The sequence below is a fragment of the Schistocerca americana genome, chromosome 5 (assembly GCF_021461395.2).
Source record: "Schistocerca americana isolate TAMUIC-IGC-003095 chromosome 5, iqSchAmer2.1, whole genome shotgun sequence".
Lineage (NCBI taxonomy): Eukaryota > Metazoa > Arthropoda > Insecta > Orthoptera > Acrididae > Schistocerca > Schistocerca americana.
The window spans coordinates 317,005,920-317,020,676 of record NC_060123.1 but is presented as its reverse complement, the minus strand read 5'-3'; the positions used below and the strand labels follow the sequence as shown (position 1 = coordinate 317,020,676).

Below are 14,757 nucleotides of genomic sequence, written 5' to 3'. Positions count from 1 at the left end.
ATTGAAATTGTCAATTTGCAAGAAATTTGGATTATGTATTTAACACCAAAGAGAAGAACAAATGGTATAGTGGCTTGTTTTGTGAGTACAAAAGTGTACTACTAAATTGTACACAAAACTAGCACTTCCAATGTGTTGAAACATATGTTTGAGGATGGAGACAAAGTGGTGTAATTACTTTTTAAAATACAAAGAGTGAGGTAAAAGTTTCTGAAGTTTCGAAAATAGCCATGACATAAAACCCATCAATCTTTTCAACAAATACATTTTAGCTTTCGAAGCTGCGTATGGAAACCGATTTCTCAGGATGGCACAGTTCTTTATTGACATAGGGCAAGTACAGTACAGTGATTGTCAAGCAACTGCCACCTCATCCAACCACTATTTTCAGAAATTACAAGTAAACTGTCCATCATCTGTGTCAAGCTGTTTCTAATGAGGCTAGGAACATTTTCAGAAATGTAGGAGGGCACTCACAGTCATCTATGAAGTGATTAATAACGTAAAGTGAAGTACATATGAATAACTGCACAGTATATTAACAGTGAACAAGGCTATGTTGGGAGCAAGATTTTTACATGAATCTGTGAACGAAAATATTAAACATCCACTGATAAATTTAAGAGTCGTGCAATTTCTTCAGCACTTCACAAAATATTGTGCTTATTGCTGCCAGAGATCCAAATATTGTAACAGCACTTCAATGCAACACTCATGGTCATTGCACCAGGCTCAACACTGTGCTGGATCGTATGACTTGAGCTGATATCAATAATGAGAAGTGATGTATTGTGATCAGTAAATTTTTTTTCAAGGTGTCAATAGTAAAAGATCTGGTTGTCTGAAACCCTCTGCAGAAGTCCCTGGTAGGAGAAGTGGACACATGATGGGACAGCAAATTCGACATGTTTGAGTCAATTAACTAACAGTGGTTCAAAGTACTGGCAATTTTGTCTGAGAGAGGGGGGGGGGAAGGGGGGGAGGGGGGGGGGGGAAGGGGGGGAGGGGGGGGGGGGAACCGGAAGAACAGTGTACCTTGTGAGACAGGACAACGAATTTCTTCGGACGTTGTGTTTCTTAGATGCCACCGCACCTTACCAAAATGGTGCCCACTAAATCGTTTTCTGGACGAGATGGAGCTTGTTTTCACTAGGATGCTTCCCTCACCTTGTGAAATGTGCCAGGAGTTTGGCTGCGGGACCTGACAGATGCGGGTGGGTTTATGGTACAAATGTCGCACCTGGATCATCCACAGGAGAAAGATTTTTGAAATAAAAGATCAGGAACCGGTTTGGCATAAGCACAAATCTGGATATTGAATGATTCACAACATACTACGAAGGATTTGAGGATACATCTTATCTTGGGGCACAATATGAGCCAGTGAAGATGTCTTTCAAACCCTACATTATTTGCATGAACAATGAAATTTTACAGCATAACATCCCGTGAATGATGAGGTCATTGGAGAGTTTGGGTTAAGGAGGAATGGAGAGAGACATTGGCCATGTTATTTTCTGCGGAGTCATCCCTGAATTAGCCTTAAGCAATCCAAATAAACTACAGAAACCCACTGAAGATGGTTGGACAGGGATCAGAACCTCTTCCTCAGTCAATTGTGCTCTGCACCATCTAGCTCAGAATGGTGATACGGGGGCTACTAATAGGCAGACGGTTCAAGGTGAAAGCAAGTTTTCTTATGTGCCTGGATTAAATGACATGGGACTATGTTTCTGTATTATGTAATCACAGTATTGCTGCCCGTAAAGGTCTTTGGTAAATTTATCAACACAAATGGAAAGCTCCTGCTTCCCACAGCAAATTAAGCATACACGCACACATAAGGCCTTATCATATTGCTTACTGTATTATTTTCATGCAAACAGATATGATGATAAATAAAATCAGAAAATTAAATTGGGAAGTAAATTCATCAATTCTAAATCTACCACTACTAATCCCTGCACACGAGCTATCCTGCCCCAATGGTGAGCAGAACAAACATTTCACAAATCTATAATGTTAGAAACAACATTTCAGTTCTTCAAATTTCTTTAAGGTGGTGAGAAACTTGCAAGCCACGTTTGTGTATCTGCAGCTGTGATTATGGGAGAGTGGCTACAGCAGGTGCAGTAACATTTCAATCAGCAATTTTTTTACACTGTAGCACTCAAAACTTTTATTGCAGGTACAATTCTTTTCATTTTCATACAACATTTAGTATGAGATCACTGACCACATATTGTCAATATTTGTCCATCTATTAATACAACTGACACAAATTATCTTATTAAACTGCTTTATTTGCAAAAGTTACTGAGTATGAAGGATAAAAGAATGGCATGTATCAAGTTACAAATGTGAATGCGCTCACAAATCACAGTTTGTCTCAATCCTCTTAAGTAATGGACCTCAATAAGGTGGCCTTGGAGGACCTCCACGCATCATTCCTGGAGGTGGTCCTCTCATACCTGGAGGGCCCATTGGTCCACCTCTTCCCATCGCCATTCCAGGAGGCATTCCTACAAGAAAGAAAATTGAAGTGGAAGATAAATATCTCCTCAGCAACCTAATATAAAAATTTCTCTGAAAATACATCCACATTTACTGATGCATTTTATTTATATGCAAGTCACATCAGACTGGAAATGCTCATGGCATGACAAACCAGGCCATTCTAACTATGCCTTTATACTGGACAGCCTTCATACAATCATTATGCCAGGTTTCTAAAAATGATTTGTGCAGAGTTTTAAACATAATTAAGAAAGAAAATACAGAGGAAATAAAGTAAGACAAATTACCCCCACATGCAATCTACCAACAGTCTGTACATTTTGTCTCTCTTCCACATCTTCAAGAAAAATGTGGAAGACATGTCTTTTGAAACCACATATTTTTCCATAATGTTCATGTAATCATTGTTAATAACATTTTGCACTTACCGTACAAATTTTTCACCACTGTCTACATATTTCATCCCACAATCAAATGTTGTATGCTTATCCAATGAGAAAGGGCTGACTTATTGAAGCACAGTGCTGAACAAAGGTTACCTCCAACAGTCAAAATGTAGAGAAAGTAGTGTAGTTTCTGTGAGCTGGGGCTTTGGAAAGACACACACACACACACACACACGATTTTCTATGTGGAAAGTTACACAATATTTGTATCATTAGGGTGATTGTATGCAGTCTACAAAGCTTGATTGCTAGTTTTCCAGGCAATATATCGATATGAAGGGCTAGAATCTAAACTGGCTATGGAAAAAAAAGAAAGAAAGAGTCCTGAATTTCAAATCTGCTGGTAGCCATGACTATCTTGCTATATTTTTATTCAACAAAACTGGTCACAAACACCTTAAAAGCAGCTCTAAAACCGGACTTTCTTAACAAAACTGCCTGTCTCACAACTAGCTATGCCCCATTTTTATTATTGGAGTTACAGAATTTTTTTTTCTTTTTGACGACCCTCTAAGTCTTAACTGCAATATTTTAATATCTGAAGTAACACACAAACATATTATTCAGGTTTTTACACCAACATTCAGTCAAGCACCTTTTCCAACAAACATTTGTTTTTCAGTAACTATACTAACTTCGAAATTATGTTTCCTTCAAATTTTCAAAGATGCCACCACATCTGAATCTGTACTTAATGTTACGTTTGTTTGCATGGCCATCTTCCACAGCAGCTGTTAAAATCTGTCACTATAGGTTATCCGCCTTGAGCTGACTGCTATTTTATTAAAAAGAATTACATCAGATGTGTTTCGCTTTAATTTACAAAGCATCTTCCATGGTTATTGGTGTTTGTTTACATATTCTGCACCTTCCCTCATTGCTAGTAGTGGCTGGTGTCGAAAGGCTTTATTTCACATTTGCACTTGGCAGTTTTTGCCATTCTGCATTATTTCCTGCACTGCATTATTTGCACTTCACTTTCTTAAACTCTTCGTGTTAGGCTACATTTAAGAAAGTGAAGTGTAAATAACGCAGTGCAGGAAATACTGCAGAATGGCAAAAACTGCCAAGTAAAATGTGAAATGAAGCCTTTCGATGCCAACGGCTGCTATTAAGGAGGCAAGGAGCAGAATATGTAAAGAAACACCAATAACCACAGAGGATGCTTTATAAATAAAAGTGAAACACGTCTGGTGTAATACTTTTTAATTAAATTACAGTCAGCTCCAGATGGATAACCTATAGTAACAGATGTAACAAATGTTTATTCTACGGACACCAAAGAACCCAAATTTCTTCAATAATACTGAGCATGTTGTGTTCAAGAAAGAAACATGACTAATATATCTATTGCTCATTCATAGAGTACTTCTTACACTATTAGAGCAAGAAGCAAACCCCATCATCCATTCGAGGATATATCCATCTGGAAGAAGTAGTGTAAGATAGAACCTAGGACAACAGCGATAAAAAACCCACTGAACACTGATTATAAAGAAAGTGAAGGTACAGGGCACAAGCAGCAACAGAACTATCAGACAGAATCCAAGTTCTGGTAATGCCATGTAGGTGAACTATCAGTTAAACTTATTTTGAAGAGATCGTGGTGTGCAAATAAAGACTCTAAACCCAAGTAGGAAAAAATGAGAAGATTTAGTGGGTGATATGGCCAAATTAGGAAAAAATGAAAGAAGGCTATATATTAAACACAAGGACAAATTAACAGCATAGAATCTAAACAGAAAAGGGAAAAGCACGAAAAAATAATGCAGAAAAGGAAAACTAACAAAGAAACTACAAATTAAAAGAGCCAAGTATATGAGGGAAAGTTCCTATGCCTATGGTTGTGAGAACCTTGATAAATAGAATATAAGTCTCTTTATTCTTTTTCTTAATGTGGGAAACACACAGTTACGTAACAGCTGTTACTTTTCCAGTAACCATTCAATATGATATACTGGTTATTCCCATTTAAAATATATCAATATAACTTGCACAAATGATACACATCACCTTACCACAGGTCTCTCCCCCCATTCCCATCATGACACATGCTCTACCAGTGGCTCAATTCACCATCCATTACTGGCATATTTCTAAGACAAGTTTTAGACAGACAGAGCCCTCTGATATTATCAAGATTCTCAGGCTACAAGTGGTGTACCACAGCAAAATATTTATACACCACACTTTTTGGTATCACAGCTCATAAGAAGACTTTAGATGGATGTACTATTGTGTAAGAGCAGGAAAGCTTTCTCGTTCGTTAGTCATTATTTAACATAGGTGAGGCAGAATAACTCTTAACATTGCAACCCCCTCCTCCCCCAGGCAGACTGAGAATGCTGAAGCACAAACACCACCAACTAATACTTTCACTAAGAGAGGCAGGAGCTACTCATCTTCCACAAAATTCAGGTGTTTAACGAAGCATGATAATCTGAAGCTGTTTACTCGCTAACTGCATTTTGAAAACCTAGTAGATTTCCGTAAACAGCACGAATTTCACTGTGACAAAAATCTTACCCATCATTCCTGGTGGTGGTCCCATCATGCCAGGTGGTGGACCACCAACAGGCATTCTTGGTGGTCCAGGCTGCTGAGGTCTCATCTGAGGAGGTGCAGAAACAGCAGGAGCACCTCTGCCAGCAGGAGTCATGACCTGCTGAGATGGGCCTCCCACTCCCCGTACTGGTCCTTGTAAGCCTAAAAAAAGTGGTAACATTAACATTTCTACTTTGTTGCTCTAACAGGAGAATTCACAACGATGAAATTAACACCTGGGACTACTGTCCACAATGGTGCTTCTACTCATGTGCAAGGACCAACACAAATCTTTAGCAATGAAAGCACTAGTTTAATATTAATTATTGTTTTGATATTAATATTGTCACAAAAAGTTGGTGGGTGACAGAAAACCAATTTATAGTATTGGAGGATTCTGTGTTGTTTGACAATGTTAACTGACCATTGTGATAATACGAATAGTTCACATTCTATACCCAACTCAGATTAGTCATGCAGGGAAAGAATGCGCTAATGCCTCTTGCTACAGGGAGTAGATGTGCTTTGTCCAACGTTGTGTATTAAGTTTTAGATTCCTCGTGGGTTGGCAAACAATGTTGAAGCAAGAAACACAGAATTTTCCTTTTTTGTGCATTGGTAGTGGTAGTGAACACTGCTGCTTTAATTTGAGACATTCTGTTTTGTAATGCAGGTAGTGTACGTGATTCATTTCAGTTTTAATAATTAATACTGAATGATGAGTACTTCATATGAGGAATAAAAACAGAAACCTTCAGATTCTGATGGTGTTAGGAAAAGGCAAGTACGAGGATAAATGATTAGTCATGAAGAAATTAAAGAATTCAGTCACACAAACTTGGAGAAGACTGTAATTCTAACTTAAAGTTTTTTGAGGAACTAAGAGCTGAAAAAAAAAAGAACAAATATTATAAGAAAATTTAATAATATGGAAGACTGGAATCAACAATCACTGCATTTGACAGGCCTCATTAGAATACTTCTAGTTCATAGAAGGCAAGCAAGGAAGAATGAAGATGAAGCTCAGTTTCAAGAGCGTTATTTCCACTAGAGTGGAAGATGATACACAACAGTCATAAATTTCTGAAATTTGACAAGTACCCCTGTACATAACGGATGTGTTAAGCATGAAAAACTACCAAGAAGTGATAGTGTGGTGCAAACCACTACAGACACCAGTTATTTAATATTGGCTACTATTATGAAAGCATCTGAGATTCAATTCCACCCAATTTACACTGATCAAGGAGTCAAAGGATGGTATACTGCTAGTCAGAATTGGTTGCATAAATAGATTACATGCAAAACAGATGGCTGAAGATGTTTCACTTCTCATTTCACACAGAACTTATTAAAATAACTTATGGTTCCAATTTTCCACACGCTAAACAAATGAAACTGTGATCTTAAGAACTAAATTCAAAATATGTGATATTTAATTTATTAATTGTGTTATATTTAATTTTCTTTGATATGATAAATCAAAATGGAAAAAATTACCAATTTTGTATGGCTTGGTGAATTATTAAAGTATTACAACTCAAAGCTACATCTAACCCATTAACTTGATATTGGTTAGAACAAATTATTAGGTCTATCAAATACAATTATTGAATTTTACTATCTATTAATTTTCATGATGTTCCTTTTCAATGAATAGTAACACAAACTGTGCATCTTTCAATTACTCCACAGCATGACAAGCTTTAATTTGTAGTGGCATGAGATCAGTGTTCACTACAAACGTGAAAATGATGTTCACCAAAGTATAATCTTACCTGCAGGAACACCTGTGGCACCGGCAGGTACACCTCTACCAGCTGCTCTACCAACTCCAGGACCCGGTGCAGCTCCTGGTATAGGCACCCTGGGCAGTCCTTCCTCTGGTGGAGGAGGCCCTTCCACCGTTATCGACACTATATTCTCACCTCTTAATAGAACAAAGCCTAATACACGTTTTTCTTCCCGTTCACCTTGCTTTGTGTTCTTTGGTTTCACCTTACGAAATTCTTCACAATCTCCAAGTATGAGGTTCATATGTTTGTCAAAAGCTGCAAGGAAGAACAACACTTTATCTTCCCCAAAAACAAAAAGAAAATAGGTGACATTTAATAAAGCTACAAGTAAAAAGACTTTTCCGGCTCTTAGTGGGGGGAAAAAATTTACATGAACAGTTTCTAGGAATACAAGCCAATCTGGATAACATGAGTTGAGGCAAGAAAGAAGCTATGGCTGTCTCAAACAGGGACAAAAGACAGATTGAAAGTTAACTCCCTAAGGTAACTCCCTTATACAATCTACAGGATGATAGTTGCAGCTGCTCAATGATGAGAAAACAGGTGATACATTTTGAGTAAAACAATCTGCAACCATTCGACATTCTCCGTAGCTAAGTCAGTTGATGAAAGTCTGCCTCGAATTTCGAAATTAATTGACTGACTGAATTCCTCGACATCAGCTGTATTACATACACACAAGAATGTGCTGGATTGGGACTAACCCGGATTTCCTGCTGATCACTAGCTGTCATCTCCAATACTTCAGCTATGAGTCCATGTTGCCCAGAACGAACCTGAACTTCCGCAAGTCACACTGTCTACATCCTTATACGAGGGTTGTTTTTTAAGTAAGGGCCGTTCGCGCGGACGCCGCAACAAGCCACCGCGCCACTTGCCGGCATCCTTCCCGTTCACACTGGTACAAGTTGCAGCTCTGTAGCTGATGTGTACGCATCGCTGTGCTACTTTATAATATTTACGATTATTGAATCGCACGCCGCGTGTGAGATACGGTCAGTGATACGTTTTTTGACGGCGAGAAGCCTATCAGCAGCAGAAATTCATCGTCAGTTAACAGAAGTTTATGGCTTGAATGCAATGAGTGAAGGTAAAGTGTGTCGATGGGTTAGAGTGTTTAAAAATGGTCGTCAAAACGTCCATGACGAACGCTCAGGCCCGCCCTCTGTGATCACTGCTGATTTGGTGGCTGCAGTCGAAACAAAGATTCGTGAGGACAGAAGATTCACAATTTCCACTCTTTCTTTGGAATTTCCACAAGTTTCAAGACCGGTTTTGTACAAAATTGTGGCTGAAGACCTAAACTTTAAGAAACTGTGTTCTCGGTGGGTACCCAGACTCCTCACAGAGGACCACAAAGGGAAGAGATTTGCCACTTCATTGGACTTTTTGATTCGTTACGAGGAAGAAGGGGATGACATGTTGAGTCAAATTGTCACTGGAGATGAAACATGGGTATCCCATATCACTCCCGAAAGCAAGCGACAATCGATGGAATGGCGACACACAACCTCACCCGTCAAGGTCAAAGCCAAACAGACGCTGTCAAAGCGCAAGATTATGGCAACTGTGTTCTGGGACCGGCGCGGTGCTTTGCTAGTGGACTTTATGCCACGAAGAATGACAATCAACTCAGATGCCTACTGTGCAACTCTAAAGAAGCTCCGCAGAGCAATTCAAAACAAAACGCGCGGCATGCTGACAAAAGGAGTTTTGCTCCTGCACGATAACGCTAGGCCTCACACCTCTCAAAAGACTCGGGATTTGATTGGTTCTTTGGCTGGGAAGTTTTGGACCATGCCCCATCAAGCCCCGACCTTGCTCCTAGCGATTTTCACCTTTTCTGGTACCTGAAACACCATCTTGGCAGGCAGCGCTTCAATGACGACGATGAAGTGAAAGCGGCCGTGAACTCTCGGCTGTCAGAGCAGGCGGCCAAATTCTTTGAAGAGGGAATTAAAAGCTTAGTTGTATGGTATGACAAGTGCTTAAATAAACGAGCCAACTATGTAGAAAAATAGGTAAAAGTGTGTAGAATCAGAAAATAAAAGTTTTTTTACTAAAGTATATGTACCTTTTTTTAAAAATAAAAGCAGCCCTTACATAAAAAAACAACCCTCGTAGTATAGATACTTAACATTAATAGAATCAAACAATGGAAAATGCAGAATGGAATGTAACAATATAACTACTCACCATATAGTGGAAATGATGAGTTGCCAATAGGCACCACAAAAAGACTCTCACAATTAAAGCTTTTGGCCATTAAGGCCTTTGTCAACAACACACACACACACACACACACACACACACACACACACACACACACGTGCGCGGGTGTGTGTGTGTGTGTGTGTGTGTGTGTGTGTGTGTGTGTGTGTGTGAAGAAACCAGGAGTTGGCTCCATATTTGTAGCAGGAGAATCCCCACTTCTGCAAGGAGACTGTCGACAGGACTAGTGCGAAAGGCACCGACAGCCAGATGCAGTCTGTAATGCTGAACAGTGTCAAGTAGTTTCAGAGTGGAAGGAGCCACTGAGCTGCACACTTGACACTCATAATCTAGTTTGGACAAAACCAGAGCATGATGAAGATGGAGGAGAGTAGCTTGATCTGCACTCCAATGTGTGTACGTCGGGAGGCGGAAAGCATTAAGCTTCCGCTTGCAGGCTGTCTTTAGGTGGCGCATGTGAGGCAGCCACATCAGCTTTTTATCAAAAATAAGGCCCAAGAAATGGGAATGTAGTACAACATCTAGGCGCTGGTTGCCTAAATAAAGTGGGAACTACACCAGTAGCGAAAATCAGACATACAACGCTGGGGTAACCCAGAATCCCAACAAAAGTCACAAGCCCATTGATGTCTAAGAGGAAGAGCAAGACAACAAAGACCCCTGTGGGAGACTGTTCTCCTGGATTCAAGGGGTGCTGAGTGAAGTTCCAACTCGAACATGGAAGAGCCAGTGGGATAAAAAGTCTCAAGATAAAAATCTGAAAGGGGTTGCAAAAGCCCCAGTCATGGAAGGCAACTAACAATGACGGCGGCAAGCTGTGTCTTAAGCCTTATGTAGATCAAAGAACACTATGACAAGATGCCGGCAGTTAGTAAAAGCCAGTTGGGTTGCTGTTTCCAACCTGAGGAAATGGTCACTTGTAGAGCATCCTTCCCAGAAGCCACACTGATATGTGGGTAAAAGGCCCCGAGATTCAAGCACCCAACATAATCAGAAGCTGACCATTCTATCAAGCAGTTTACAAAGTATGTTCATCAGGCTAGTCCGGCGGTAGCTGTTGAGAGATGTAGGATTCTTCCCGGGCTTAAGGATGGGGATAACTACACTGTCTCATCACTGCATGGGGAAGGCACCTGTGAGCCAAATGCGCATAAAGACCCTGAGGAGATGTTCCCTCTGGTTAATGTCTAAGTGTTGGATCTTGTGGTTGTGGATGGAATCTGGGCCTGGGGGCCGTGTCATGTGAAGAGGTAAGAACCTGCAAGAATTCCCATTCAGTGAAGGGTTCATTATAGGATTTGCCTTGGTGGGGATTGAAACAGAGGGCTATTTTTAAATCGGCATTTCTAACAGAGAGAGGTAGCAGTATAGGAAGAGGACCTCTATGCTATCACAAAGTGTGTCGCGAGGTGTTCAGTGAGGAACAATGGATCAGTGTACAGAGCATCCTGTAAGACGAGACCCTGGACAGTCGATAGTCGCTGGCAGCCCAGTAGGCTACAATGCATGGATGACACCTCTGATGAAGAGAGAGACATCACCAGGGAGAAAACTCAGTGCTCTTTTTTTTTACTCTGCTTACTAGAGTAGCGAGCCTTAGCAAGGAGATGCTTAAAAGTGATAAGGTTGGCCTCTGAAGGGTGAATAAGTCACTGCAGTGCTCATCGGCGGTCCTGGATAGTGACTGCTATGTCCTAGGTTCACCACAATACTGAATGATGACAAGGGGGACCTGTGCATGAGGATAGCAGTGTCAGTGGCATGAAGAAGAATGGCAGGGGCATCTTGCAGGGGCATCTTGCATGAATTCAATCCCAGAGAGGTGTTGAAGTGCACAGCAAACATATATAAAGGCCAATTGGTTCTGCAAAGTGCCCAATGTGGGGGACTGTCGGCAGCAGAGAAACAATGGATTCATAGGGAAGCAGTCACTGTCACAAAAATAATCATGAGGTGAACAATCTAGGGAAGCCACAAGAGCAGGGGAGAAGATTATGAGATCGATTGCAGAAAAGGTGAGAGTGGCACTGAAGTGGGTAGGGGAACCATCGTTCAGGAAACTAAAATCAAAGTCTGTAGTAAGTTGGTCAATTAGAAGACCTCTAACCATCGAAGCGGCACTCCCCCATAGGGGGTGATGTGTACTGAAGTCCCCGAGAAGCTGGTATGGTGGCAGGAGTATTCTGGTAGGCAGATCAACATAAGGACATGGCCTACTGGGAAGGAGGCAGACATTTCGAATGATGATTGCCGAGATTGTTCTCATTCATGCCACCATTGTTTCCAGGTTGGTATGAAGGGAGATCCAGTACCTATAGTGCATTTAAAATTAGTTGTGACTTTTGATGTTTGGCTCACCAGAGGAGACATGATGCCGCTGCACAGGTAATACCAATGGCGAGTCGGCTCTCCATACCACGCCGCCCAGTTCGGTTGGTAAAGCACCCCTGCTGCCATGCTGTGGATAAACAGTACCATGTGATGGCTCGTATTACAGGCATGGATGTCCATTAACTCTTGTTGTAAAGTGATATTTTCTGGCGTTGAATGGTTCTGCAGTCATCAGGTATCGTGAAAAAGTGTTTCGTGTTAGTGCAGCATTAATAATAAAAGGGAGGCATATCTCAACACGAGACTTGCAATAAAAGTGGTCAGCCAAGAATATACGTTCACCGGCTGTAAAGATAACATTGTGTTGCAAAATATTCCTCTGCATTCGAGAACAGTAATTGACAATATGCAGTAGCACTCGGCTGTGATGAATAAAGCTCCTACAATGTAGTGGAGGAAAGTGGCTATTTTTCTCTGGATACAAACGAATGTTCAATTGGATGAAGTTAAACCCAGCCTGCGTAACGCAAAGGTAATGGAACTTGTGTTAGTGTACAAGCTAAAATCTCCATGCTACCAGGTCGCAGAAATTGTTGTTGCTGAAGAGTATAATTTAATCAGGCTTACAATGTACCATTCTCATTTAAATGTGACTGAGAATATATATAGGCCCAGCTGAAATGTAGTGATGCCAAAAACAGAAAGAAATTTACGCTCAGTGAGGGTGAAATGCTGACAAAAGAAGTCATTGCAAATTTACATCGCAGGACTGTGTCGAGTTTTGAGTATTACGTTACTTCTCTCTTGTTGCGTTAACATGTGCTTCTTTTGCCTGAACACAGCAGAGTCTACAGGTATACATCTCACTATCATTCAAACGCAGTTTAAACTGTGGCAGAATCCAAAAGCAGCATACTTTTAAACTAGTAATTGAGGGCGAGACATCAATAGTTCTAAGTGAGTGCATTTTCAGTGAAAAAATAAATGTGCAGCTTCTTCACTTATGTTGTTGCAAAACCCACAGCAATTCCTGTTTCGCACACTATTGATGGTCCTTAAAATTTATGGTATTTCATTTTTTTAAAATCAGTAGTTGCTTGAATATCATGATCGATATGGAAGTTTCACATATTAATCATGTTGGGGAAAAAACTCTTCATTTTGCGTGCTATCATTTGCCAAAATCATATGTCGATATTTCAGACCGTTTATGAGACATGAGGGATTGATGAATATTTCATTCTGATCTTTTCACTGGTGACTGGTGATGGAGCCCTTTACATAAATACCATTTTTTTGACATTGGACTGAGATAGTGATACCCTTTGGGGTTTAAAGAATAATTTAATATGCTATTTAAATTTCAACATATGACCTAACACACACCAAACGCAAATTCATAGCGACCTCTGTTTTTCAGTGCAAAGTTTCAGAATTTCTTGCAGTAGTTTAGCTAATAATATCACAATCACTATGACCATTAACGAAATGGTAGATAATTCATCCAGAAGCTAACGAATAAAGTTATAAGGTGTGTGAGACTCAGAGTTTATTACTAAATAGTTTCTTTAAAATCATTTGATAAAAGATTGCAGATCGGCCAGCTTGTGCGGCTGACAGAGCAGGCCTGGTGTTATCAACACCTGCTGAGGCGTTCAACACACATTGGCAACTACACTTCCCTCCATTTGTTGCATACTGAACTGTCAGAAGTCACAACTAATTTTAACCGTGATATACTGACATTGGTACGAACCAAAGTGCAGACCCCCTCCAGTCACTACATCGAGGCCGGTAAGGTTATAATGGAATGCCTGATAAATACAAAATATGGGAGAGTGGTCATCAAGGAAGGGCGTTCCTTGAAGCAATAGGTGACTGTAATATCTTTTGCAATTCCACTGGATTATCCTGTGGCTAGAGTCCAGGTTAGACATATAGAATCCGAGGGGAAGTCATGTCAGCGAGTCAGTGGTCATAACCAACAAGAATGGGGTGCCATCCATAAAAACTGGGCCTGGTTGGTTGGTTTAACACACACCATCAGGTGGCTTGCGGAGTATGGATGTAGATGTAGATATAGATGTAGGGGGGAGACACCAAACTGCTAAGTCATTGGCCCCTCGTTCCGATTAAAATAATTCTACAAGGGCGGGAGTAAAATAATCGAGACATACAAAACACAGTTGGAAGAAAGGAGAAAACCACAAGAATGACAAGGGCAACAAACACTAAAATAGACAATATCGAACAAGAAAACCACAGAGAGGGGCAAGAAACATGTAGAAGAGATCGAAACAAGAAAGCAGAATACAATGGCTCGCTGACCATGAGAATGAAAGGGAGAAGCCAGCCACTCCGCAACACATTAAAACCTCTACCCTAGAAGCACAAGGGTGGAGAACACAGAGGGACAAAGGACATGGGCTAAACCTTAGATCAAGTGATAAAACCCATCCTCATGAATAAAACGTAAAAGTAAAGCTGCTGTTGAGGCACTGCCCCCCCCCCCCCCAACACTGAAGGTAGGATGTTGTGAAAGTTAAAAAGAGCCCCTCTGAGCGGCTAAAAGTGGGCAGTCCAGCAAGAGGTGGACGACTGTCGTTTGTGAACCCAGTGACACTGGGGTGGGTACCAAGGAGGAGGGTACCAAGCATTAACCACGTATGGCCAATGCGGAGCCAGCAGATAACAAGTGATTCACTGCGAGAGGACTGTATGGAAGACAGTGGTGGGGTTAACAGAGTCCTTAGAGCCATGCAAAAGGTCCAGACGAAGCTTCGGCTGAGGTGTATGTCTCCTTACTGACACTTACTGTTATGCCATTCAGTCTCCCGAAGCCGAAAAACTCTGTGGCGTAAGACAGAATGGACGACAGTTTCGGAGATGCC

The 14,757-nt window shown here is 40.8% G+C and overlaps 1 protein-coding gene across 1 annotated transcript in view; it reads right to left on the bottom strand.

Moving 5' to 3' along the window:
* Positions 1-2,282: 2,282 nt before the first annotated feature.
* LOC124615724 (small nuclear ribonucleoprotein-associated protein B) overlaps positions 2,283-14,757 on the bottom strand; it is a 29,399-nt gene continuing 16,924 nt past the window's right edge. Inside the window, exons 3-5 of the mRNA XM_047143793.1 lie at positions 7,286-7,558; positions 5,490-5,669; positions 2,283-2,522 (exon numbers count right to left, since the gene is read on the bottom strand). Coding sequence (XP_046999749.1) covers positions 2,413-2,522; positions 5,490-5,669; positions 7,286-7,558 — 563 coding nt within the window. The 3' untranslated portion in view covers positions 2,283-2,412. The remainder of the gene's footprint in view (positions 2,523-5,489; positions 5,670-7,285; positions 7,559-14,757) is intronic.